The 26,061-nt window shown below is 41.7% G+C and overlaps 5 protein-coding genes and 1 long non-coding RNA gene across 6 annotated transcripts in view; 2 read left to right on the forward strand and 4 right to left on the reverse strand.

Moving 5' to 3' along the window:
• Positions 1-621: 621 nt before the first annotated feature.
• Positions 622-3,232, reverse strand: LOC127601211 (zona pellucida sperm-binding protein 3-like; the record flags this gene model as incomplete). Its single annotated transcript, XM_052066274.1, has 7 exons — positions 2,608-3,232; positions 1,911-2,026; positions 1,733-1,836; positions 1,417-1,591; positions 1,214-1,319; positions 1,050-1,135; positions 622-709 (listed from the first exon to the last, which is right to left on the reverse strand). Coding segments are annotated over exons 1-7 (1,179 nt in total), but the record flags the coding sequence as incomplete, so codon positions are not given.
• A 3,127-nt stretch (positions 3,233-6,359) lies between these two features.
• LOC127600784 (transcription factor HES-7.1-A-like) lies at positions 6,360-8,538 on the reverse strand. Its single transcript, XM_052065577.1, has 4 exons — positions 7,925-8,538; positions 7,699-7,803; positions 6,623-7,223; positions 6,360-6,549 (listed from the first exon to the last, which is right to left on the reverse strand). The coding sequence occupies exons 1-3, from the start codon at positions 7,967-7,969 to the stop codon at positions 6,819-6,821; spliced, it is 555 nt and encodes a 184-aa protein (XP_051921537.1). The 5' UTR covers positions 7,970-8,538; the 3' UTR covers positions 6,360-6,549; positions 6,623-6,818.
• Positions 8,539-11,042: 2,504 nt separating this feature from the next.
• LOC127600782 (transcription factor HES-2-like) lies at positions 11,043-13,249 on the forward strand. The gene is made up of 3 exons (XM_052065575.1): positions 11,043-11,771; positions 11,873-11,959; positions 12,755-13,249. The coding sequence occupies exons 1-3, from the start codon at positions 11,727-11,729 to the stop codon at positions 13,082-13,084; spliced, it is 462 nt and encodes a 153-aa protein (XP_051921535.1). The 5' UTR covers positions 11,043-11,726; the 3' UTR covers positions 13,085-13,249.
• A 1,213-nt stretch (positions 13,250-14,462) lies between these two features.
• rpp25l (ribonuclease P/MRP 25 subunit-like) lies at positions 14,463-21,402 on the reverse strand. Its single transcript, XM_052066686.1, has 3 exons — positions 20,990-21,402; positions 16,807-16,944; positions 14,463-15,748 (listed from the first exon to the last, which is right to left on the reverse strand). Exon 3 carries the CDS (start codon positions 15,746-15,748, stop codon positions 15,137-15,139), a length of 612 nt encoding a protein of 203 aa, XP_051922646.1. The 5' UTR covers positions 16,807-16,944; positions 20,990-21,402; the 3' UTR covers positions 14,463-15,136.
• The window catches only part of col6a4a (collagen, type VI, alpha 4a), a 32,509-nt gene continuing 25,615 nt past the window's right edge, over positions 19,168-26,061 (forward strand). Inside the window, exon 1 of the mRNA XM_052066687.1 lies at positions 19,168-19,283. The gene's annotated coding sequence lies outside the window, so the exon portion shown is untranslated. The remainder of the gene's footprint in view (positions 19,284-26,061) is intronic.
• On the reverse strand, positions 22,029-25,778 carry LOC127601442 (uncharacterized). The gene is made up of 2 exons (XR_007962558.1): positions 25,354-25,778; positions 22,029-25,024 (listed from the first exon to the last, which is right to left on the reverse strand). It is a non-coding gene; the product is annotated as an uncharacterized LOC127601442 (long non-coding RNA).

Consider the following 26,061-nt stretch of genomic DNA (forward strand, 5'->3'; position numbering starts at 1 on the left):
CTTCGTCATCCCCGTGTTAGTCTTCTGTGTCGGCGCTGTGGTGGTGGAAAGCATCTCCATCTCAAATTTTCGGACAGCTTCCACATTAGGCTCTGAATAAAAACAAATGAACGTCATCAGAATTGTATTTATACACCATCACCATGGTACACCATCCATGTCCAAAGTCGCCCCCACTCCATGTGTTTTAACAAAGTTTCGAGATAGTTCTATTTCCTCATGGAATCTTGTAAATACCTTCAAATGCTTGACGAGCTTCCTCCTCTGTGACAGCCGTGCCTTTCACCTGCTTATTCTCCTCCTCATCCTCAACCCGTTCCACTCCTCTGCCCCAAAACGGCCACTTCAGCTCTGTAGTGTCATCTGCGTCCATGATCAGTGCCGGCCACGGTGTAGTCATCCTTTGATTGAGCTCTGTGTTGGTCTTGACAATGGAAGTTGGTGCTCTTGTGGTGGTGGTGGAGAAGAACAATCGCTTCCTCTTGTGGTTTTTGAAGCGTTGCCCTCTTGGCTGCACTTTCCACCCTCTGCTGCTGGTGGTGACTTCACTCACTGGAATAAAGAAATGTGAAAATGATAAATGTAAAATACTAGAGATTTAAAAAGGAAAAAAAAATAGGAGGGATGATGTTTCTCACAAGCAGCAGAAGAGCCACAGCTGGAGTCACAGCAGGCACATACCCAGTCCCAGCCGTGTAGCTCCACCCATCTTAAGGGAAAAAAAAGACAAGCGAAATGATTTTATATATAAATAAGTAAAAGAATATATGATTCCCATTCCTTTCTTTGATTGAATTACAATTATTAGAATCAAATGATGAGTAATTTTTTACTCATGTTGTGAAAAATTACAATTTCCTGACTGCTTGCATGTAAAGTGCATTTTTCCCCCTAACATATTACAGGCACTCTTGACAACAGGTTTTTGACTTATATTAGAATAAACGTTCACATTTTTGTTCTTTTACGATTTATGTACTTCTTTCTATTCTGCCCCTTGTAATTCTAGTAAAGCGGTTTACAAAAAAAAAAAAAAAAAAAAAACAGACCTTCCCAAGTTTGTGTCGTAGTTACAGGACTTTGCCGTCGGAGTGGGAACGTTGCTTTCTGCCGACATGGTGCAGTGCATGTAGAGCTGCGGTAAATGATTTAGAAATTCACTCTTGGCCAAATCGTTGACCTGGAATCGCCAACAAAATGTACAGTAACTCACTTGGTCCGTCATCCCTTGGAAGTAGAAAGCATCCACAGAGAATCGGACAACGTTGTGTTTGTATGGGATGAATCTGGAGCGACTGTATTTGCTTTCAATCATGCACCTTCATCGTTGGAGGAAGACAAACGGTAGTTAAAAAGCACACGTCACTTTCTGCAATACAAAATCTGTGGGGTTTTGTTTTGTTTTTGTTTTTTTACCCAAAGTCCTTCACGACTGGAAATTGAGGTGTGGAGGTGTGCGACTTATTGGGTGTGGCATAACACGAGTGGACATAGAGCCTCATGTCTTGGGGCATGGATGGACCCTCGGCCTCAAAGTACATGGGCTCACCAAGAATGTACTGATCCAACGGAGCAAGCCTTTCCCACTGAGCTGCCAATTACAACACAAGGGAATTTATCTTTAAATTTATCCCATTTCTAGTTCGCACAGAAGTTTTGTTTTTCTCCATTCATATTGATTCTTGAAAATCATTCAAAATGAGGCAACATTGATTATTTCTGCAGAATTTACCATTCCGTGGGGTCAGAATGAAATTGGCTCTGTTTCGCATTGCTTTGAAGATGCGGCGCATGCGCATCTTTGGAAGATAGCCGACTTTGTAGGAATAATGATACCTGCAGAGAAATTCGGAATTTTCATAACACTGCGTATAAGGTCACTGGATCTGGACCCATATGGCGGCAGTCACCTGCTATAATTACAGGAAACCGTAATCACAAAGGGCGCCGTTCTCCTTATGGGCCCTTGGCGTATCCCTGGGTTGTACTGCAGCGTGTTTGAATAAGTCATCTGTCCATTTATCATCTGCACAAAAAGAAGTGAACTATCAGGAAAAAAGATAAATGCCAACTGTACATGTATCTTTTGTTGACAGAATTGTTTAAATAGTGAAATCACCCATGTAAATGAGAATTGAATTATTGGTATTATATAAGCAGATATCTTGTTTAATTTGAATATTCATCTGTGATGTGGTTTGTTTTGTGTCAAATGCTTAAACATTAACTACAAAATCAAATAAAAAAGGGTCAAGTGAACGAAGCAATATATATCAGTCAACAAACACGAATATCGATCTCGATTTGGTTGTTGAGCCAAATATTCGATACATATATAGAAGACGTTAAAACGACCTCGTCGAATTTCAAACAGACAAAACTAAACTTTCGTAAGATTTTTGGTCTCAAGGAGAGTATGTCATCAGGTGTCGTGAGCGAGCAAATTGGAAATTATGCTACTTGTTAGCTTAGCCATAATATGGCTACAATTTTGGGTAAAGGTTGAAATGAGTCAAGGACTCATTTCTAGACATTGTGATAAACTGCTCAACGTGAATGAGTGTAAAGTAATTCGTGGCGTCCCGTTAATCACAAACGAAGGCTCACCTGTCGCTTGGTACCACATTGTTGTAGTCCATTGAGAAAATAAACAAAATTCTTCGAGGATTTTTTTGCTTGACATGTACCCAGTTTGAGCTGATAATTAATTTCCCCATCACCCAGGATGCTTTTGGGGACCCTGACGAGCATTTTGTCCCTTTTGCACGACGTCTTCACGGAGCGATCCGCGGACGGGCCTGGCGGCCTCCAGCCAGGCCGCCCCGGGAGCAGGCGCTCTCGAACAGGCTGAGGTAAAGGCTCGAGGCCGCTGCCTTTGGCCGGGGATAAGTGCAGCTTTTCCAAGGGTGGCAGCCTGGAGTGGACGAACACGGGTAGTCTGAGATAAGCCTGGGGAAAAGTTGGCCATTCTCTTTGGAAATTGTTAATCATTGTTCGGTTTGGTCGGGTTAAAGCACTCGGGAATGGAGCAAAGGTAGTCTGTAATGGGGGCTTCCCTCCTTCGTATGAGGCAAACAGCGACAAAACGGTAAGGAATGGGAAATAAATCATGCCGATGGCGCTTAATGGCTCTGAAAATGGTGTAAATTGGTTTTAGTCTCGCATTAAGCGAAGTTTTTGCTGAGAAGCAGCTCGTTGGTGGCCGTCAAATTACACGCAACGTGAAGTTGAATGGCGCCACCGTCTGCTCATTTGATGTATCACAGCCAGGTGCCTTTAAAATTTCAAACAAATGTACGAGTCGAAGCTAACGAAATAAAATCGAAATTACGGTAAAATCTCAAATGCTGTACATACACATTTTATTATTAAAACCATCGTTTTATTGTGTAAAACATTTTAAGCACTTTCATTTTGATCGCTGCTGCCGCCATGTAGTTGCATGTATCGTTTTAAAACGTTTTTTAATTTTAATTTAAACAATTGACGAAATTGTAGAGAGTTATATTCATAAATTTATACGAGTAAACCAATAATACGTAATATATAAAAAAGAATAACTTTGAACACAAAATCGAAAGTGGGGTGGACGCTGCTTGCCTTAATTTTCAGTCAACCAATGTTTTTTTAATTTACATTTTATTAGGTAAAAGTTCAAAAAATAGAATTGTGTATGGACACCAGTTTTATGAGTAAATAACTGCCAATCTTCATTTAATTGCCAGCATTTTAAATATATTAAACAATTAAATGAGAACATGCTTTGTGAGTGTGCTGCTGCAGGAAGATCGTGTGCTCCAGGATTTTTTGCTTTATTCAACATGTTCCTTCATCTTTGTGGACAAAGGATTTAATTTATACAAATGTTCTGATCCGAATTAAGATTTATAGGCATTGGTGCAGGTCTGCACTGTCATCCATCTTCTTTTGGTCGTCGTATTAATTCATGTTTAACAATTTTTGTTGCATGTGCCAACAAGACCCTTTGCTAATCCACGGGCACGTGGACATAATACACACACACACACACACACACTTACGTGACACGTGCCCCCTGAGAGGTGACAACAGCTCGTGTATTTGAGAAGAAAAAAAAGAGGATGAAAGGGGTGCTGGCATCAAGCATCCGGCGAACGCCAGACACTTCGGGTGTGAAAACGCATATCCAAGACGAGGACCCCCCCCCCCCCCCCACACACACACACACACACATACAAAGCTTTCCCTACAGCTGCTTTGCGCTCACAAAATTCAACCATGAACGACACTCAAATGACCCTCAACTGTTTTTGTGTACGCACTGTATTTCTTTTCAAGTCGCTAAAGCGACATGGTAGGATTCGTAAATTGACGCCAAAAGTGTAACGCACACACACACACCCTCCCCCAAGCGTCTTTTGTGGACTTGCACCATTATTACATTTTTATTTTATTTTATTTTTCGCTTGAGATGCTCACAAACAAATGCTGTGAGTAAAACGTGCGCAAATAAGTGTTTTACGGCCACAATAACGAACATCCACTAGGTTGTGTATTTCATTTCAAGTCTAGGCCTCTAAATTGTGATTAAATGATGTATTAAAGCGGAAAAAACGTGGCTTTCGTGAAAAAACACAATAAACCGAAGGTGTCAACATTTGCACACATATATGTGTGACAGCTGGACAAGTTTCCCACGGGAGATAAGAGAACATTTATGTTACGTGTTTGTTGTTTGACAATTGCCCTCGCGTGCAAAGTTGCCTGCGTGGCGGCCCGTGGAATGACGCGTGCCTGTCTTTTCACTCGTGTGAATAAACGAACGTGTGACTGAATGAAGTTATTGCTGCACTTTGATGACTCACACTTCTCCCCACGACGGAAAGCGACCTGTTTCCGTTCTCCCAGCATCACACCCCGAGGGCAACGTTTGTCTTCACATCGGCCTTGGTTGCATACATTGTCACACAAATTCGATGTCTTGTTCCTCTCTCGCTTTAATATTCTAATAGGCCGAAGCACCCACCGCTTATGTTATTAAAAAAAACTGACAATAGGCTACTTCGAAAGTGAATTTTGCCGAAAAATATTTGGAAAATAATTAATGTATCAATGTAGTCTCACTAGCGACAGATTTGATTTATTCCTAAAATATAGATAAATGCATAAACAACCCTTCGATTGACTTGGTCGTTTGAGCCAATGCGTAAGTATGCACCTCATGTTGGCTGAATGAATAACACTTCATTTATGGCTTCCTGCACTAAAGGATTGAGAAGGGTTGCCGAATGGCGTTCCCACGGGGACACACTTTGATTGTCCCTTCTTTCCACGTAAGTGTAGAAAACGCGTTACAACCCGCTCTCGACATATGCGCCACCATTTGCATCTGTGGCTGAATGTCTGAGAACCCCATTTTGGAACACACACCCACACACACATCTATCTCAATCAACAGCTGTAAATACAGATCCAATTTAAATAAATATAAAGAAGTATCAACATTTTAATCTCCGACTTAAAAAAGGAAAGAATGTTAATTATACTTACAGTATATAACATACAATATCTCAGCAAATGATTTCTGTGATTTGTTTTGAAATACATGAAATTTGCTTGAACAGCTGACAGCAGAGGCAAAGAGGTGTCGACAAAGTCCAAACAACTTCACGCTGGGAAATCATTTCAGCATTTCATTTTATCCGAACCACTTTAAACGGTGGCAGGTGTCTGATGAAGATTTAACATGAGTTTACATGCCTATGTTGTAAGAAATGAGTCCAGTTTGTTTTTAGTTCAGCTCTTGAAAAGATTACCATTTTCTCCGCAGTTGTACGGGTTATAGTCACTTTAAATACGGGGCAGGGGCGGGGGGTCCTCATTTTTAAATATCAGAAAAACCTGGCATTTGGACAAGGGTGTGTAAAAGTTTTACACTACATAGACCACGTGTCAAACTCAAGGCTTGGGGGCCAGATCCGGGCCCCAATATCATTTTATGTGGCCCGCAAGAGCAAATCATGTGTTCAACTATCATGATTCTTGCTCATATCTGTACTGAAATGTCAAAGTGTTGTGGGTAATAAATAATGAGATTTTCCACCGGCCCTCCGAAGGAACCCGTAACTCCAAAATGGCTCGCAACAAAAAAATAAGTTTGACACCCCGGATAAAGACCATATGTATTGGGACTGGTTTCATCTATGACTGATCTGTGCCTTTTAAAAGTGAAATTATTACTTGAATTTAACTTTGCCCACCATGGCAATAGTGTATGCACAGTAACTGCTTTGCGTCTCTGTTGGGATATCAAGACTAATTTAGTCACACCCCCGGAGAAAGTAAGAAGAAAACACACACACACACACACACACGTCGTTTGATTGAATTGGAATGTTTATTTATGGGAGGGGTGGGGTCTGACAACAACAATAGAGGCTCACCATAGGGAGACATGGATAATAAGTTAGTGTGCAAAATATACAAATTATATATTATCATGAGGAGGGATCACAGAGGTTGTTCATAACTCATGGACGTGAGGGTGGGGCCCCTCGTACTTTAAAGCAGCTGGAAATGAGACGGGACACTTGATTATGATCCACACTCCCGTTATGATGTGTGTGTGTGTGTGACAACTCACCTCTGAAGTGGACACATGGTGGGCGCCAGCATCCAGCTCCCCATCCCAAGCGGCACTATATCTACATCTATAGTGGGTCGAGTGGTTCACATATATACACAGCAGCGTACAAACGACGTCTTTAAACTATTTACACCATCAACTTGACAGATAATGTATACATAGGGAAGGGGCGGGGGGGTTCAAAGTTCATTGTTTAGGGCCAGGGCCTCCACACACTGGGGCCAAGTGAGGGGCCCTCCGCCGGGGGGCTCTCCATGCACGTCCCCAGCCAGTTTTGCCCCTGCGGGGGGGTTCTGGGGGCCTGAGCCGCCGCTCGTCTGTTGTGCTTGGACTTGTGTCTCAGCACGTGGAGGATGGAGGAAGAAGAGGAGGATGAAGGTGAAAAGGAGCGTTGGATGAAGGAGGTATCCAAGGCGAGCCACAGGCTTTTGCCCTCGGGCCCCAGGAAGTGGGCGGCCCTTTGCAGGCAGGTGTGGAAGCCGTCTTGGAAGGAATGTTGCGGTGGTTGTTGGCCATTTGTTGCTTTGCTCGTATTGTGGAGGAACAGGACCGTGTGCTCCAAAATCTCGGTCTTCTCCACACGACGCTGCGCTGGACCCTATAGAGCAACACATGTACGTTCATTTAATATCAGGTACACATTTTCAATATTATGTCATCATTAGAGTGGAACCTATGTCAGTTGATTTTGGGCAAAAGGCAGGGTACACTGATAGACAATCATTCCTATTAACACCTCTGCATAATATAGTCCTCAACATGAATGTTTCTTGGGATGCGGAAGCCGGGGCACCTGTAGAAAACCAACGTGAGATTTGAACTCGGAACATTGTGACTGTGAAGCAGATGCGCCAATCACTAGGTCACCTGCAGCCATTTTTTTGAAGAATGATGCTAATGTGCATGTTTTTGACCCATGAAAGTGCACGGAGAACATGCAAACTCCACACAGGAGGGAAGGCCTGAAACGAGATTTGAACCCAGAACAGTGAGGTAGACGTGCTAATCACTAGGTCACCGCGCTGCCCTCAATATGACTCATTTGAGCTCATATTGGCTTTTTGTTTTTTTACCTGCTGCTCCTGTTGTTGTGGCTCTTGCATCAACATGCACCTCAAACGCTCCAGACTATGGTTCATTCTCTCACGTCGACGCTTCTCGACTTGGGATTTTATTAGCTGGAAAGTGTTTTAAAAAAAATAATAAAAACAAGTCAACTCTTCTATATCCATACGAAACTAAACTCCTTCCTAACTACACGTAAATACTACATGATGGGGGGAAAAAAAGGCCTTTTACCTTTCTGTCGCGGTTTGGGTCCTCCGCATCCTGCATGAGCTTCATGATTCGTTCGTTTTCCAACTGTGGACTTTCTGTGGTTTCCAGAAGTTCTCAGGAAAAGGACGCGAAGACAACTGGTTGCTGATTTTATATCCTCGCTCTCCTCTCTGGCCCCGCCCACTTCCCCCGCAACAGCCAATCACGTGGCAAATCCACATTGGTGTCATGTCGCCTCAGATTTGAGTTTTTAGATTGCATGTTATACTGTAACAATTGAGCTACCTCTAATTATCTCGCCATTTAGAGCAATAAATCCGCTTAAGGATTGAAGATGTACAAATAGATAATAAATTCAGATGTCCTTTGCGAAGTGCCCACGCAAACTCTGAAATGTTACCCCGGCCGATAGCGGGCTCAGGTCGGTCACATTCGCCGACACTGGCCCTTACAAAACAAACTCTGGTTCTTTTTCGGCTCCTGAGCGAAGTATCCAAGTAAGCCAATTCGAATTTTTGGATCCCGCGAAAGTGCTGTCAGATCGAAACAGGCTGAGCTAGACAATCGCTGGCTCTTTTTACATGTTTACTTAAACTCCAGAGTGCGGGGGGGGGGGGCAAGCCTGCTTGGGATGTTGCCCGAATCGGACACTCGTTGAGCTCGAACGTTGACATACATGGGTTCTTTTTTTTCCCCCATGTTCAGAGCGCAGTGCCCAGGCGTACTGTTTATTTATTTCTTTCGAATTTATAGTTACGATCGGATGAAAATGTATTTTAACGTGTGTTAAGAAACATAATTTGTGCAGCAGAGCTCCCTGGCGAAGTGGCGTATTTTTAAAAAAAAATGCTTTAAACGTCCCCTCAGGATGTTTGCCACCTCTGCTAAAATCGGCGACATGCTTAGTTAAACAGGTCACTCTTAAAATGAAATTATTAATAAATAAATATCAGATCATTAGTATTTTGGTTCGGGTTTTTTTTTGCATGTTCGGCGAAGTATTGACATATGAAAGCGCGAGAGAATATTAAACATATATGAGATTTTTCAAATAGTAAAGCAACCAAATAAATATTTGAGATGAAGGTATATTTATCCCGTGCAAAACCTGATATTAATTCTTACACTATAACAAATAATTACTCCCAGGCGAACTGCAACGGGTTGCCTTTGTATTTGCCCCTTTGCCGTGTGCATGCGGGATCACTTGAAACGAAGACGTTAGCATTCACACTTGCAAAGCCACGCGTGCCATTTTGCATGTGTGCCGCGTGCTTGCGTACCAAATTGTCCACGGGTGGGTGCGAAATCCTTTCAAGTGGACGCGCGACCGTGGGACAGCGACGCCACTGTCGCAAAGACCCCCAAGGTGTGACAGTGGGAGAGTGACCAGCAGACGTTTCTCGCCAGGGGAAGTGTGAATGGTTCACGCTTGAATCGAAATGACGTGCACGCGTCATTCCACGGGGCGCCGCGCACTCATACGCACGCGAAGGCAATAAGATTAAGGAGAAACGTGACATGAATAAAAAAATAAGTCGATTGATGTATCAATATACCGTATGTTGCACCATGACATTGTTTCGCAACAGAATATGTGTACAACATTTTACGTTTATGCGTGGATTTTGGTTGGAATAATTTAATTTTAAAAAAGTTTAAATGTTATTTGATTGAAAAATTATATGTAAAGACGAATCTAGACTTTCAGATGAATACAGTACAAGACAGTAAAACACTTATACGAACAGCTTCTCCCACGCGTGTTAATACTGGATAACTGCTCTAGATAAAATGCAGACTAATTTTGAATCCAAACCTTCATTAAAATCAAAGCATCTTTCACCGACGGATTAAATAATTTGTTGGTCGGGATAGAATCTCAGTTTTCAAAAAATGAAAGCAACATCTTGTGTTCTTTTTTTGCTCTTCGAGGAAATACGTCAAAACGTTAAAAGAAATGCTTAATTGAGAAACGAGCTCAACTGAGGTTCCCACACACTCACCGGCGGATGCAAATGGTGGCGGCAGTTGTCGAGAGCGTGTTGTAACCATCGAGTTTTTCTACACCTCTGAAAGGAAGTGGACAATGAAAGCGTGTCCTTGTGGGAATGCCATTCGACGGCCCTTCTCATTCTTCAAGTGCAGGAAGCCATAAATGAAGTGCTATTCGTTCAAGCCTAGGTGTCGTGCCTAATGACACGATGGCTCAAGTACGAAAAAGTCAAGTTGTTTGTGCATATAACAGTATTTTATAAATAAAAAATGTTCCTCGCGATTTTATTTAATTAAACCTTTTAAGCACCACCTATAAACACCAACGGCGAGTCTACGGTGATAATGCATTTAGTAGTTTTCGAACTTTTGGTCAAAATTGATTTGGAAAGGCAACCTAAGGTTTTTTTTTTTTGATGGCATGAGCAGCGGGTACTTCAGCCTATTAGAATATTAAAGAGAGAGAGGAAAAGACATCGAATTTGTGTGACAGTGTATGCAAACGTGGCCGATGTGAAGACAAACGTTTCCTTCGGGGTGTGACGGTGGGAGAACGGAAAGCGGTCGCTTCTCGTCGTGGGCACAGGTGTGAGTGAATAAAGTGGAGCAATAGCTTCAGTCGGTCACACGTTTATTCCTTCACACTTGTGAAAAGAGAGCCACGCGTCAGTCTACGGGGCGCCGAGCAGCCATGTTCCCAAGCGAGGGCGATTGTCAATTACAATGCATCGGCTCACAGACGAAATGTACAATACAAGTTTTCTACTTGGAATGATAAAATATTATGAAACGTGACTAATGGATCATCATTCGTGTGTTTGAGAGCACAAACGGGTAAAATAAATGTTCTCTTACCTCCCGTGAGGAAAAATGTCCAGCATTCATGCATATGTATTTGTGTGCACGTGTTTGCACTTTCGGTTGAGTGTATTGACGAAAGTCGTCCATTTCGCTTTAATTATACGGTTTTATCAACATTTAGAAGTCAAGACTTGAAATGAAAGACGCAACACAGTAGATGTTCGTTATTGCTTTTTTGTGTACATTACATTTAATAAAATTAAAATGTATGAATATGTGAGTTCACAAAAGATGCTTGCCGGGAGATGGTGTGTCCACTGTCCATGTGTGTGTTTGACTCACACTTTCGGGGCCAATTCACGAATCTATACATCCGCAAAAAGACAACCATGTGTCCTTCAAGACTTGAAAATAAATACACTGGTGACAGTTGAGGGTCATTGAAGTGTCGTTTATGGTTGATATTAGGTGAGCGCAAACGCAAAGCTTCAACTGTCGCGATATTCCTCTTTGAAGTGTGTTTTCACACAGTTAGTGTCTGGCCTTAGCCGGATGTTTGATGCCAGGACCCCCCCCCCCCCATACACGAGCTGTTCTCACCTCTTAGGGGGCGCGTGTCGCGTGAGTGGGGGTCTGTGCATTATGTCCACGTGCCCCTAGATTTTAAGGGTCCTGTCAGCGACAAAATGTGTGAAATATGGACGAATACGACGGCTATTAGAAGATGGCAGACTTACACTACGCCATACAAATCTGAATTCGGATCAGGACGTTTGTCCAAATTCAATCACTATTCACAAAGATTAAGGAACATGTTTCTAAATAACTTAGTCGCAATATTAGAAAAATGTCAAACAAACATGTTAAGTGTTCCTTTTTTTCAAAATGAATGCGGCGTTTTCTGTGCGAATATGACACACAATCCGATCTGAAAGATGAGTGGGTGGGTGGAGCCTGTGGTGAGTTTTTATAGGTCAAGTGAAGCCTGAGGGACCACATTCCACTTTGACTTTGTTGGACTTCGGTCATGAAGATGCCTCAGCATTGTCAGCATGCAAACACAGACAGAAAGGTACGTGGCTCATTCGTGATCATGGTTATTGGAGCATGGAGATGTAAGGGAATCGTATTAATGATCATCCTGAAAATGTTGATACTGTTTGTCTTCCACAGAATTTAAAACCTCTGGTGGAAAGACGACGACGAGAAAGAATAAATAGAAGCTTGGAGAACCTCAAAACTCTTTTGCTTACACCACAAGTAAATATACCGCTTACATGAGACTTTTGTATGAGCTAAAATTAATATGTACGTGAAAATGAAAGGTACATTCGCCCTAAAGACATAATACACCCTGCAAGATCAATCTACGCACATACACACAAACAAACGAACAAAAAAGCTCCACTAAGTTTCATTTTTTTGCCTTAATTTTTTAACTGATATTTTTAGGGATCGGCAGTTGTTGATTTTTTTTAGTTTCATTCATTTTTATTATTTTTTTAATTATTTGGGGGAGCTGGGATAGGCTCCAGCACCCCTCGCGACCCTAGTGAGGATCAAGCGGCTCGGAAGATGAATGAATGAATTGTTTACCATTTTGATTTAAGTCTTTACCTTTACTGTATTTTCCGCGTCTTTTTGTATCGCAAATTGTGGTATACGTCTCCCTCTAGTGGTAAGCAAGAGAATTACAGAAATAAAGTTTTATGAAGTGTTCTTTTTTTTTAATCCAGTGTAACACACTTCTGAAGTGCAGTAGTTCAGTTGTATTTAAAATGTAATAATACATTTCCATTTAATCCTTTATAAATGTCGGTCATTTCAATTCGGAAACTTGGATAGCCAAATATTTTTGAGATGGTCTCAAAAGTTGACCTGCAAACATTAAAAGTAACTTTGCAGTAAAAACTGTAAGCATTTATTGTATAAAAAGTGAGGTTTAAAATCCGTTTAAATGCGTCTGTGTTAGATGCACACCCACTGTGTGTGCATCTAAAACGGTGTGTGCGTGTGTGTGTGTGTGTGTGTGTGTGTTGCCTGGTGTTTTAACAGTTAGCTGGCGGGCGCAGGTTGGAGAAAGCAGAGATCCTGGAGCACACGGTCTTCTTCCTGCAGCAACACGCCAACAAAGGGCACACGAAGCAGGTGCCGCACTCCTACCATCATGGGTTTTCCTCCTGCCTGCAGAGGGCTGCCCACTTCCTACGATGCGAGGGCGAAGGTGTTGCCATCGCTGACTGTTCATCCTCCTCTTTTTCTTCATCGTCGTGCCCCCCTGGCTTCCCGCCGGCTCTCGGGGGTCCTTCCAGGAGCGTCGTTCGCAACACGACGCCCCAAAAGAGACCCAGCACGGCGGGGAGCTTGTGGAGACCCTGGACCTGATTTCCAACATGAGGGGGACAATGTCAGTGCAATAGAATGTACAACTCCATTTTTACTGTCATTTTATTAAGGACCGAAATCGACTGTGACGATGTTATTCAACGCATGTTTGCACCTTTAATTTATTTAAATGTCGTGTGTAAATAAACCAAATGGGTGGGAAAAATCACTTGTCATGTTCCAGTTCTATTGTTTCACATTTTTAAACGCTATGAAATAGACTGAAAGTGATCCATTCATAAAGCTGGCGGACGTACACTAGACATTTTTCAAATTGCATCGAATAAAACAATTTAAAAATATGTTTTCCACAATCACGGAAAAGGACACCATACTTCACTTTTCCAATTTTGTGTTCAAAATGCAGACACGTGCCAAAACAAAGGTGTTTCACGCGAATGTTTGTTTGGGCTAATAAGTCGTATAAATGGATGAAAATTACACCACACGTTTGCATATTCGTTACTTGTTTCAATAATACAGTGAAATTGAGAATAATATGTCATGAAATGATACGAAGCGAAAAGGCGGTGGCAGCAATCAAAAGGAACGTGTTTAAAAAAAATGTTAAAAGCTCACTTCTCTTCACACTTTCGTGCCGTCCTCGTTTACACTTCAATCCGTGGACACGAGTGTTTGCGTGAACGCGGGCAACGTCCCCTCGCTGCTCACACTTGTAAATGACATTTAACAGCTCGTAAACACGTCGTGGCTGGCTCTCACGAGTCAATAAAATTGATTAGTTACTTTTACGGCAGACGAGCAAAACCTCACGAATGTACAAAAATATCACGAATGTACTTAACACATACGACACAAGAAATGTTTCGAGTATTTTCGACGTAAATTTAACCATATAAATTTTAAATTACTCATACCGTTTGGGAACCCCTCGGCACATTTTCTGTGCTCCATTTGATTTCTTATTCGTATTTTTAATGTAGATGGCACTTAAACATTTACGCAGTTTGAAGATTTCATGATTCTTTCGCATACCACTAGAGGGAGCCCGCGCCGCGTAACAGTAGTTGTACGTACACGCATCACAACTCACTTCAATCCAAGCACTGCTGTAAATCAAATGAAAACAGAATACAATAATTTGCAAAACAAGTACAACACATATTTCATTGAATAAACTACAAAGACAAAATATTCAATGTTCAAACGGATAAACGTTGTTTGTAGCAAATACTTTGGAATTGTATGGCTACAACACATGGCAAAAATAACAATTCATTCATTCATTCATCTTCCGAGCCGCTTGATCCTCACTAGGGTCGCGGGGACACCCTGAATCGGTTGCCAGCCAATCGCAGGGCACACAGAAACGAATAACAATTCATTCAAAGCATAAAACACAACTCTACTGGATAACTTTGTCTTTTAGCTTTGTATTTTAATGATGGTTGACTCAAACTTGGAGTTGTACCAAGACGTTGTTGCAAAATTACAAAAAGGCTTTCTCAACAATGACATATTCCACAGCTGCAGCTGTTGTGTAAGCGCTATATGAATCAGGATGTATTGTATTGTATATGGTGTATGTTGTTGTTTTAATCTGGTTTTCTTAGTCATGTGACGTTTACAAACTGAGCCGCGATTATTCATTTCCTTTGACCTGAGCAACAGTGCTATTTTCAGTCAACAGCAAGTGGCAAAATGGCCGCTCCAAGAGGTGGATAAAAAAAACAGGCAGATTTTTCAGATTCATTTATATTCCCGCAAATGCAATATTAGTCAGAATATCATGTTTAGATTAGTTGGGCCAAATAGAAATATGAACACCAAGTCTTTCAGTTGACCTCCCTATTAAGCTCAATGCCGCCATCTATGGGTGGAGTGTCTGAAGCTCACTTGAATTAAATGCTGGCTTCCCAACACCAAAGAAAAACAAAACAAAAAAGTAAGGCGCAGTTCATGACTTGAAAAACGCATACGTTGGGGCACTTGTAAATCAAGGCACCACTGCATTTGCCCAAACTTCCTCAACTTAACTTCCTATAGAAACTTTCCACTCCTTTGCAATCTTATTCTGCTTATTGGTTATTATCAGATGGGTGCTTTCAAGTCTCGAGAACGTCCTGTGTTCCGCCCTCCACCCCTTCCTCTACCGCCGCCTCCGCCCCTCTTCCTCTTGTACGTTCCCACCTCCTCCTTATCATCACGAGTCCACAGGTTGTCGCAGCGTCCAGGCGCCTGGTACCCAGGCAGGCTGTGATCCAGAGGGTCCTTGGAAAGAAGAATCCAGATGACGGGCAGCTTCCTGCTAACGGTGATGCTATCCAGTCCGGCGGCCGGCTCCAGGGGATCCCACACGTCTGTCAGCGTAGAGCTGGCCAGCGAGGTCAGTTGATGGAGGCCCCGGACGCGTCGTTTAACCACTTCGGCGCATGTTATGGCTTTCGACACGCCCTTGCCGCTGGCCGTGAACACCAGCTGGCGGCAGAGGGGACGGCTGGGCGGATCCTCGTAGACGTCGCCGTCTCCCTCGCCGCCGTTTTTGTCTACCTGCGGCTTGGCCTCTATGCGACTCAGGGCATAGCGGAGCAAGTTGCGGATCTTACTGCCGTCTTTGACCCGCACCTCCGGCGTGTCAGGGACAAGGGTGAACGGACACACGGATGGCTGCTCTGTGCTACGGCCTTTACTGTAATTCTCCATCTGCAAACATAAAGAAATGATTGACTATTATCCCATTTTAATTATAGTAAAAGTCAAGTCAATATTGTGTGCAATAATATGTTGAATGTGGTCCCACTCGTCTAAATATGGTATTCTGATTAAAACTGGTATGGTGGAAAAAAGATGAGGCAGTTTTCAGCCTTCCAGGGAAGCTGACATTTTATGCATCACTGCCCCCTGCTGCTGACTGAAATTGATGTCAAAGTGCAGTTCGTGTTCACATTGCCTACGTTGAGCCGTCTCACCTATATTCTGGGTTTGGTCACGCGAGATTCATAATTATAGTACTTTAATGACCACTGTCATTATATTTAAATTATAAAAAAAAATCTTAATCTGATGACTGATTCAGTGTTGATTCATTTTGACACCTCTAATTGTAACCTATAAGAATACAGGATATGGTAAGAAAGTCATATTGTCACTGCTCCCATAGTTTACATGATGTGAAACTCAGTGCCATGTGTTAGATTATATCACCATGCTATTATTATGGTACAATATAATGGTTACACGATGCTACATGTTGTAGCATCATTGAGAAGTTTTTGATTGTTGTCATGTGACCAACTTCCTCACCTAAGGTTAAAATAAGCACTTAATCGACTTGGTCCACTCAAGTTTGCACTTGATTTATTTATTTTTCTTTCTCAATTTAAGTATGTGCACGCCGAATGGAAACCAGTGTCGTTGGTGTTGATAATGAATTTAATTTAGTTGTTTGATGAAGAGAATGTCACATTTAACGACGAAGATGGCAAAAGTGTGGCACATTTGCAAGGGACATCGTCGGTAGCATGACTACAAAGCTAGTTTATACAGTATGTTTTTGTTTAGAGTAGACGAATAGCTAACTAACTTATGGCGGCGCTTTTCTTTTATTTACATACGAACCAACATGCGAGGCTATGCTAGTTTTCGCACGGGGGGTCACTTGGAATTCCACTCGCCACTGTCACGAAAGCAACATCACACACACACACTCGCAAACGAAATTCGCTTTGCCTGCTCGCGCTGTATGTGAAACTTAGACTTACTTGGGATCTTATTTTCGTTTTCTTTCTTCTCTTTTCCTTCACATGTTTGGTGTACTTCTCGTGCTGTCGTAAAGCAAAGACGAGTGTCGCAAATGGTTTCTCCCCGCCGGGGCGTTAGTAGGGGGCGTGGCTCTTTGCCTCCGTGCGAGAGAATGAATGAAAGATGATTATGTTGATAAAAGCGCGCAAGACGTGGCTGGTACGTGTTGTTTCTGCGATTAACGTTTATGTACACAGGTTGAACAAACCACCCTTTGACTTTTTCTTCTTTTTGTGCATCTAGTCATTATTATAGACCAAATAAGTCGATATTCGATGGGCTTTCACTTTGCAATATGTGGAAATCTGAGATTTGGGAGGACTTTACTTTCTTTTTAAACAGTCTTACATAAACTACACACTTTAGACACATTTAAATGTAGTAAACATGCAAACCTTTTGATACACACTTTAATGCATTCTTTAGCACCTGTTCTTATTCTTGCTCGGAGTCATTCAAATAAGAAGTCAAGCGTGGTGGCTTCCAGCTGTTTATATTTCAACCCCACTTGAAGTGTATTGTAGAAAACATTTGCAGACATGAATTCAAAAATTTGGTTTGAAGTATTTAAAAATTCTGTCCGCAAATTCAGCCTTGGCTTGAGCAACATGAAATGTCGTAGATTGATCGAGCACAAAAAAGCCTTAAGAGACCATCCCCCAAAAGACACTGAACGTCTGCAATTTTAATTCGAAGCAGCCATTTTATGCTGCGTTTTGGCCATCTCCATCTAGCTCAAATGATAAATCCAAAACTGCAATAGCTCTGGTTTGAATCATCCATTTTAGAATCCATTTGGCCGTTTCCACAGGCCCTTTATGGACAAACTCGTCGTAAATATTTTGTGTGAGTGCTACCAAATTTGAACAGCGTAAAAGTGAGAACTTTCACCCTGACGAGCGTGAGAGTGCGAGGAACCGTTTAGCACTGCTGGCAGCAGCTTCAATAGTTACATCCTAGCTTTGAGCAAGCCCCCCCCCTGCCCCTGTAATCATTGTGTTTATTATTCCTCTGGCGAATCAGTGATTGAATGAGTGAATGGTCGTTTGGGGGTGGGGGGTCTCAACATGCCTGAAAGTTCTTTTTTTTGTTGCACTTTTTGTAAACACGTGTATCCGAGTGAAAATGTACAGTTGGTAGTTTAGGGGGTTCCCAGCATGGTCTCCCCTCCCCCAAAATTCACTCATGAGTGCCACCTAGAAAGTTAAAAAAGATTCCTCACCAATTTAAATGGAATCGGAGGGGAGGACATGTCTATCTTAATCGGACACATGAGAAAGTCTCAGGCACCCATGCGTTAAATCAAACAGGAAGTCGGCCATTTTGGTTAAAACACAGCTACTTTTGACAAATTGGTGTCAATGGTGTCTTATGGAAAGTTTAAAAAAAATAAAAAATCAGCCCCCGAAACTAGTTTCACATGAAACATGGACATGAAATTGAGTGGAAATATCATGATAGCAGGACCCGCGAAAAAGTCTCAAGGATCCCTGAGTGAAGTTGAACAGCGAGTCGGCCATTTTGAGCTGAATCTGCTACAGTATTTGGGGTGAATTAGAGGACACATACTTTGCACTTCTGTTCAGGATTTAGTCCAAGCTACAATTGAAATCAGGTTTGTAAAGACTTAGTAGTTCTTGTGTGGATCAAGCATCCAAACTATGGCCCGGGGCTATTCGCGGCCCACTACAAATTTTCAATGGACCATGACATGACACAAATAAAAAAGACATTTGACATGGGCCACAAGGTTAGAAGTGAGGTTGTCAGAAAAACAGGTGCCATTCCCACTAATAAATGTGTTTGTGTACCATCGAATATTTTTTTATATTCAAAGATACTAATAAACCATTAATGATTAAAAGAATTCCACAATTTATCTTCGAAACACTGTAGTCAATAAAGACTTTAGAGGCAAAAATAATTTCTTCCACTTTGTGCTCGATGGCTGATTTATGAACACATCACATTGAAAAATGGTCCACTTACTACAACTTCTTTTTCTGGTTCTGAATGAGGAGATGGGATTCGGCTGCTGTTAAGTGCAGATCTGGATCTACTCTGTGAGATATATGGCTGTTAGCAACCCCGGGAATTTGGAAAAATCCTCAACTACTTGCCTCAAGACCTTTAACAGAAATCTGATGAAATTAACTAGAAAATACAAACAAAATATAATTGCTTTCTTGACTGACTTTAGCGTTTTTCAAAAAGGTGACACATTTTAAAATGTCTCTTTCATCCTTCCATTTTTCTGGATGTGGCTACCAAATGAAAAAAATTGGACACCCCTGCTGTGTGTGTGTGTGTGTGTGTGCGTGTGTGAAGGAGGGGGGTGGTCTTTGAGGGGCGTGTCCAGTCGGACCCAGCCTGCACCTCCCTACAAGGCCGTGGTAACATTGCATTTGGCGTGCAGTGGACGTCCAAGCTGTGACTTGTAAGTGTCTCCTTTTTCTCTTTTGGGTGTACATGATTTAAATGTTGTGTGTGTGTGTGTGTGTATGTGGATGAGGAAGAGGATGAAGGTCATAAATGAACTGAATGTAATGAAAAAAAAGAGCCTATCAGGTGCTTCACATGTGTACTTGTTTAAAGTGATAAGAACTGAAATTGAGTATCTGAGCTAAACAAAAGACTTTATACACACATTTCAACATTTATTTATTGAGTTCAGATTGACATCCTGCAGCCAAAAGGATCATTCATCATATGAAACAAAATGGAACTTTAGAAAAAGTTCACAGCTCGGCCTGAAAATGCATTTAAGTCTTTCTTTGACATGCTCAATTATTTCGCAATTGTGACAAAAAAATCTGCATTGTGTTTACTTATAAACACTCTAGGGAAAAAAAAAGAATTTAAATGAATAACATCCATGCGTGCGCACACAGTGATGGATGGAATGTTTCTTTCATCACAAGTTCCAAGCATTTGAAATGTGTTTAACGTAAATATGATGATGAACATTGTTTTTGATGGTAAAAGCAGCGTAAGTGCAACCATAAGAAAAAAAAAGTGGAACCATATTGTGCGTGTGTGTGTGTGTGGGGTGGGGGGTTAGTTGGTTGGGGGTGTTCTGACACAGCACCCCGCCCCACAGACCCCCACACGTCTGCAAATATTTGCGAGTTGGACTTTTATACCCATCTTGGGCAGCGTTTCATTTGCTGCATCAATGTTGTGTGGCTACACACATAAACCTTTAAAATGCCTTTTTAATTGTCTAATTAATTCATTGTATCCAGTCATTGTTAATTACTGTATTTTATGCTGCAGAAGACACTTAAAACTGACGACATGATGTACCAGCATCAGAAGTGAACTAAACTCTCTTAAAAAACAAGTCTCAAAAATAAAAGAATGTGCTCCTATTCATACATTTGATCTTTTGCCACCATTTGTCTCAAATGAAGTTCCATAGTTTGAGGGGGCCAGTAAATTCCTGCTGGTGCAGCTCATATGTTTTCACTTCTACATGTTTAAATTTTATATACACGAGGTATACATGCTTCACTTTTAGATGCAATACGTCAGAGTGAATGGCTTGGGGCCCACATAAATCTGGCCAAAAAAAGGTTGCCATGATCAAGAGGCCAATTACAGTTGATGCATCATTGTATAGCCCCCCCCCCCCACAACCCCTAAAATCTTGTCATTCAAATTTGTGCATGTCTACATATGAAAAAAAAATGCACAAACCCCGGAAAGTTTATGTCAAGGTTATTCTAGCAAAAAAAAACCCATTTCCGACAACTGAAATAGAAATAAAAGCCAAACAAAAGTGACTTGACATATTTATTGTGACTAAATAAATAAATAAAAAGTAACAGAACTGTTCTGAAACGAATTAAAATTAAATGAATTTGAAAAACGAAAAGCTAAAATGAAAGAAAAGCTTCCACATATGTTAAAAAAAGGTGCCTCCCATACAGCATGGGACAACATTACTTCAACTATAAAAGGCACCTTCTGTCAACAATACAATCAATACAACAAAATAATATTGTACGAGCTGCATGAAAACTGTGGCATTTTCGAAATATAATAACAAAAAACCGCAACACTCTGATCGCGATGGTAATGTTTAATGCTTTCAAAATACGATACAATGTAAATTCAAAGTGCATGAAAATGATGACTCACCACAGCCCCGAGCTTGATTTTCTGCAACCAGACGGCCATCTCGTGGTAATAGTAGACAATGACACTTCAAGTGTGTGTTTTATGTCCAGTCTACTTCGTAATTTTGTTTTAGTCGCCGTTGCTGCAGAAACCCCCCGCCTCACACAGGTAGCATGTCGGAAATAGCAACAGTGCTATTGTGGCGATCTCAGAATATTCAGCCACAACTTTAATCCAGTTGTCTCGAACGTCCTTTTAAGGCCGCCGTCATTTGCGATCTCCAGCACTTTTTTGACAACATTTTTAAGTCTTTTTCTTTTTTAGCGTAGTCGGTCACGTGACGCAGAATCGGGGTTTGACGCGTGTCAAGCGTGACACAGACGGATGTAACGGAAAATCCGGTCATTTTTCAAAATGAAACATCTTTCGTATTCCGAAATAAAAAAAACTGAATTAAGATAAGTTCTTTCTGTGCGGCCCGGTACCAAATGCCCTGCAAATCGGTACCGGTCCGCGGACCGGCGGTTGGGGACCCCTGATGTAGAAGACAGCATATGAAAAGTTGTAAATCGTTTTTTATTAAATTTAATTGCGAAGTGTGTTTCCAATTCCAGTAAAAACAAGACGTACCCGCATGACAACACACCATCGCTTTAAGTATTTTTCAATGATGACCAGATGAAACTTTTCAAACGCTTCAAATCAAACGACAACAAAAAAAGTTAAACATGCACAGACTAAATATTTTGTCGAATGTAAATAGACCACACACAGGCAAACGCGTACACAAACATGTACAAGAGCTTCGACTTGATAGAGGGACAGCTCTCTTTACATTTAATCTGTTCGATCCAACAACAGAAAAGTTTTTATTTTTTCTCAAATTAGTAACTATAACTTCACCAATTCATGCTTTACAATATGGATGAATTAATAATGCATTGTTACATTACTACATATATTCTATGTAAAAAAAACAACAATATCAGTTTTATGTTTAATATTTTGTGAATTTACTGTACAGAGATAAATGACTATTGAATTGTTAAGCTTTTTGGGGGGGTTCATTTGAAGTCTATTTATTTTGGACGTGCTACTATTTGGGTCGATTTGTGAATGGTTGTTCATCTAATGGAATAATCTTTTTAAAAAATAAGTTGTTAAGAATATATTGTCACCTTCTGGCACCTGACAAATACCCCCAGTGACCAAAAAAACAAACAAACAAAACGACAATGAACCAAATAAAAACTAATCACAACTATCAAAATAATTGATAATGACTTCAAACTAATTGAATTGTGAAAACAAAAATAATAATGTTGTGGAGGTGCCTCCCATGCATTAGGGGGCGACGTCATGTTTTATAAAATAAACAAAAGCGTTATGGCGTCCCGCGAGGGATAATTTTTTTTTTTATCGTTTTTTTTCTTTTTTCTGTGGATGTTTGCTCAGCTCATCGTGTGCCCTGCCACTGGCTGGCGACCAGTTCAGGTTGTCGTCCGTCTTTCACCCAAAGTCTGTTGCGATAGGCTCCGGTATACTGTATACAAATTCTGCAATTTTACATTTATATAATTTTCACAGTCCTCCCAGGCTCCGACCAAAAAAATAAAGATTGTTACCCTGCTCTTTGCTTTCACGTCGCAGTTGACTCTGTAGCTTCTCAGAACGATAACGTAACATAAATATAATCTTAGAAAAAAAAAAAAGAAAAATACAGTGAAGTTGGTGTCCATTCAAAGTGGGCGGGGCATGTTGAGGCTGTTTTTATTTTTTGGGTTATCTTTGGCCAAATTCCGTCCGGCTTCCTGCACTCTCGAAACCCAAGAAGAGGAATTTCCTGGAGATGTTCTATCGAGAAGGTTCTGAAGGCCCCAGCAGGAATGTGGCCGTTGTTGGCGTTGACGTTGACCAAATAAGGCAAAGCAGGCCGAGCAGGAAGAAACGTGTGTGGACACGTCTTGGCTAAGCGACCAACCAACATTTTCGTTAGCAGCCATTAGTCAGATCCACAGTGATTTAGATTAGGAATAAACTTTAGTTCACCAAATTCATCAATCAGGAAATAAAGACAAAAAACAATTAAAAAAAAAACTTTTGGAAAAAACGAACCGTCATTTATAAATGGTGTGTCGAGCTTTACTAAAATAATGATTCGCTTCCAGTACTGCACATAAAAGTGAAATAAAAATGATTCCCAACTACAAGTTCATAAACTAACAGTTCTTAAAGACTACATGCAAATACACTGCACTAAAAAGTTAAATACAACTGAACTGTACTTAGGCGGTACCACTCGAGGGAGCTCGCATCCCACGCTTTGAGAATCAAAACTAGAAGTCGACGTTTACAGGTAGCGTGTAGAACGGGGCCTCGAGGTGGGGCTGTCACTTTAGAGTGCCTCGTTGTCGGGAGTGAGTGCTTGCATGTCAAGGCGACAAGATGGCAGGCCGAGGTAATTAGTAATTATTTTTTTACGTGCCTGCAGTTGTTTGGACATCGATTTTGCTCTGCTGTGGCTGCTTTAGAGTGCCTTGTTGTCATACAGTCAGTGACAAGGCCCCACGTCTTAGAGCGAAGAAAGTGACTTGATGTTTTATGATTATGAAGGCTCATTTTATGACAAGGTTGTTAATGACTGTGGTGTGTCAAATTTATTTTCACTCTACAGGAACATTTTTGTAGTGTATTCCTATAAGAGCAGTGTATCCATACTCATCATGTAGTCATAGTAATAATGTATGATTAATTATAATGTAATCATAATAATACTTAAGATGTCATCGTGATAGATTGGACGTTGTGTTAAATGAGTAGGTCAAGAATAATGGTCGTATTTATTGCCAAGCTGAGTCGGGTCTGGTTGGCCTGCCATGTCTTGACTCTTGTGTGAAGTTGAGCTGACTTCAATGGCCATTGTAAGTCCATAAGCATCGGAAACGGGCCAAGGCGCAGTAGGACTTCAGTGTGTGTCAGTGTAGTGTAAATCACTTTTCCTTTCAGTAACAAGATGAAAATGTGGCACTCTGTATCAGATTCGATATGCACGAAATGGCCAAGACCACATCTGTTTTCCAGATGACACTTTGGCGTGGGCCCGGTCCGAAGTCGGTTCTGTGTCTGAGTCTCCTGTAGGGTTTGGGCACACGAGAGCAGCTGTAAAGCTTCTACTCATTAAAAAAAAAAAAAAAACCCTTGACATTTTGCAGGTTTCTGGATTCAACTCGGCGAAGGCGGCCCGAGTCCCAGCTGGTTCCAGCTGGCTCTGTTCTGCTGCTGGTTCTACTCCAGATTGATTGCACTTGAATGACTGTGTTTATTCGATAAATGGCTTTCGAAGAACCAAGACTAACATTTGACATAACACCACCACACCAAGAACAAGGGCCAACGAACAGGAACAGTATCAAGAATGAGGAAGGCCAACAGGAACAAGAACTAAAGAAGAGAAATAGAATAATTAGAACAGGACAAGGCACATCTACGAGAACAGGGACAAGAGCGAGAGAGAATGAAAGAGAACAAAAATAAAAGAACAGGAATGACTCAAAGAACGGGAACAAAAAAAGCCAACAGAAATAAGATCAAGAAGAAGAACGGGAGCATGAACAAGAGGAAAAGAAAGAACAAAAGAACCAGAATAGGAGCAGGATGAATAAAAAGAAGCAGAGAAAGAAGAGAATAACGTGAGTGGAAACAGCAAAAAGAATAAGAAGAGGAACGAGAGCTAGAAAATATTGAGGATGAGTAAGAAAAGAAGCAGCAAAATTTACAAAAACAAACGAGAAACAACAGGCCCAGGAGCAAGAACACGACCAAGAAGAACAGGACTGAGAACATGAACAAGAACAAGGAGAAGTGTTTCTGCTGTTTCGGTGTGGCGAAACACCTTTGACCCTTGAAGACCGCCTTTTCAGATTATGTCAGTGTCACCCAATCGCCTCCCCACCCCTCAGGCCCAGGAGCAAGAACACGATCAAGAAGGACAGGACTGAGAACAACAGGAACAAGAACAAGGAGAAGTGTTTCTGCTGTTTTATTGCGGCGAAACCCCTTTGACCCTTGAAGACCGCCTTTTCAGATTATGTCGGTGTCACCCAATCGCCTGCCCACCCCTCAGGCCCAGGAGCAAGAACACGATCAAGAAGGACAGGATTGAGAACAACAGGAACAAGAACAAGGAGAAGTGTTTCTGCTGTTTCAGTGCCGCGAAACACCTGTGACCCTTGAAGACCGCCTTTTCAGATTAAGGTCAGTGTCACCCAATCGCCTCCCCACCCCTCAGGCCCAGGAGCAAGAACACGATCAAGAAGGACAGGACTGAGAACAACAGGAACAAGAACAAGGAGAAGTGTTTCTGCTGTTTCAGTGCCGCGAAACACCTTTGACCCTTGAAGACCGCCTTTTCAGATTATGTCAGTGTCACCCAATCGCCTCCCCACCCCTCAGGCCCAGGAGCAAGAACACGATCAAGAAGGACAGGACTGAGAACAACAGGAACAAGAACAAGGAGAAGTGTTTCTGCTGTTTTATTGCGGCGAAACCCCTTTGACCCTTGAAGGCCGCCTTTTCAGATTATGTCAGTGTCACCCAATCGCCTCCCCACCCCTCACCCCAAGAGCATTGTAGCACGTCCTTGCGCAAAGGCGGGGATTTGATCTGACGGCGTAAACAAAGTCACTCAAGTGGTCTCGCTGTGATTACCATCAGATGCTTCACATTAGTGGGGCCCCTTTCCTTGGGGGAGGTCTTGCAGGCCTGGCCAGTGATGATACACAGACCTGAAACATATACACAATTTAATGTACACACACACATCAAAGTGTATATATGTATGTAACGTGTGAGTATGTGGTGTGTTGGTGAGTGTGTATGCATGATATCAACTATGACATGAGAGCCTAGAAACCCTACCGCGTAAAGTGTGTGAGAAATGCGACGCACATGAATGTGAAATGTGTGTGTGTGTTTGTGTGTGCATACCTGTCTACATGCCACACACATAATAAACACACACTTCATGTATACACATATTGACATACACGTTATGCACATGCAGGCACACAAAACGCACATATGCGCGCGCGCAC

The sequence above is a fragment of the Hippocampus zosterae genome, chromosome 5 (assembly GCF_025434085.1).
Source record: "Hippocampus zosterae strain Florida chromosome 5, ASM2543408v3, whole genome shotgun sequence".
Taxonomy (NCBI): domain Eukaryota; kingdom Metazoa; phylum Chordata; class Actinopteri; order Syngnathiformes; family Syngnathidae; genus Hippocampus; species Hippocampus zosterae.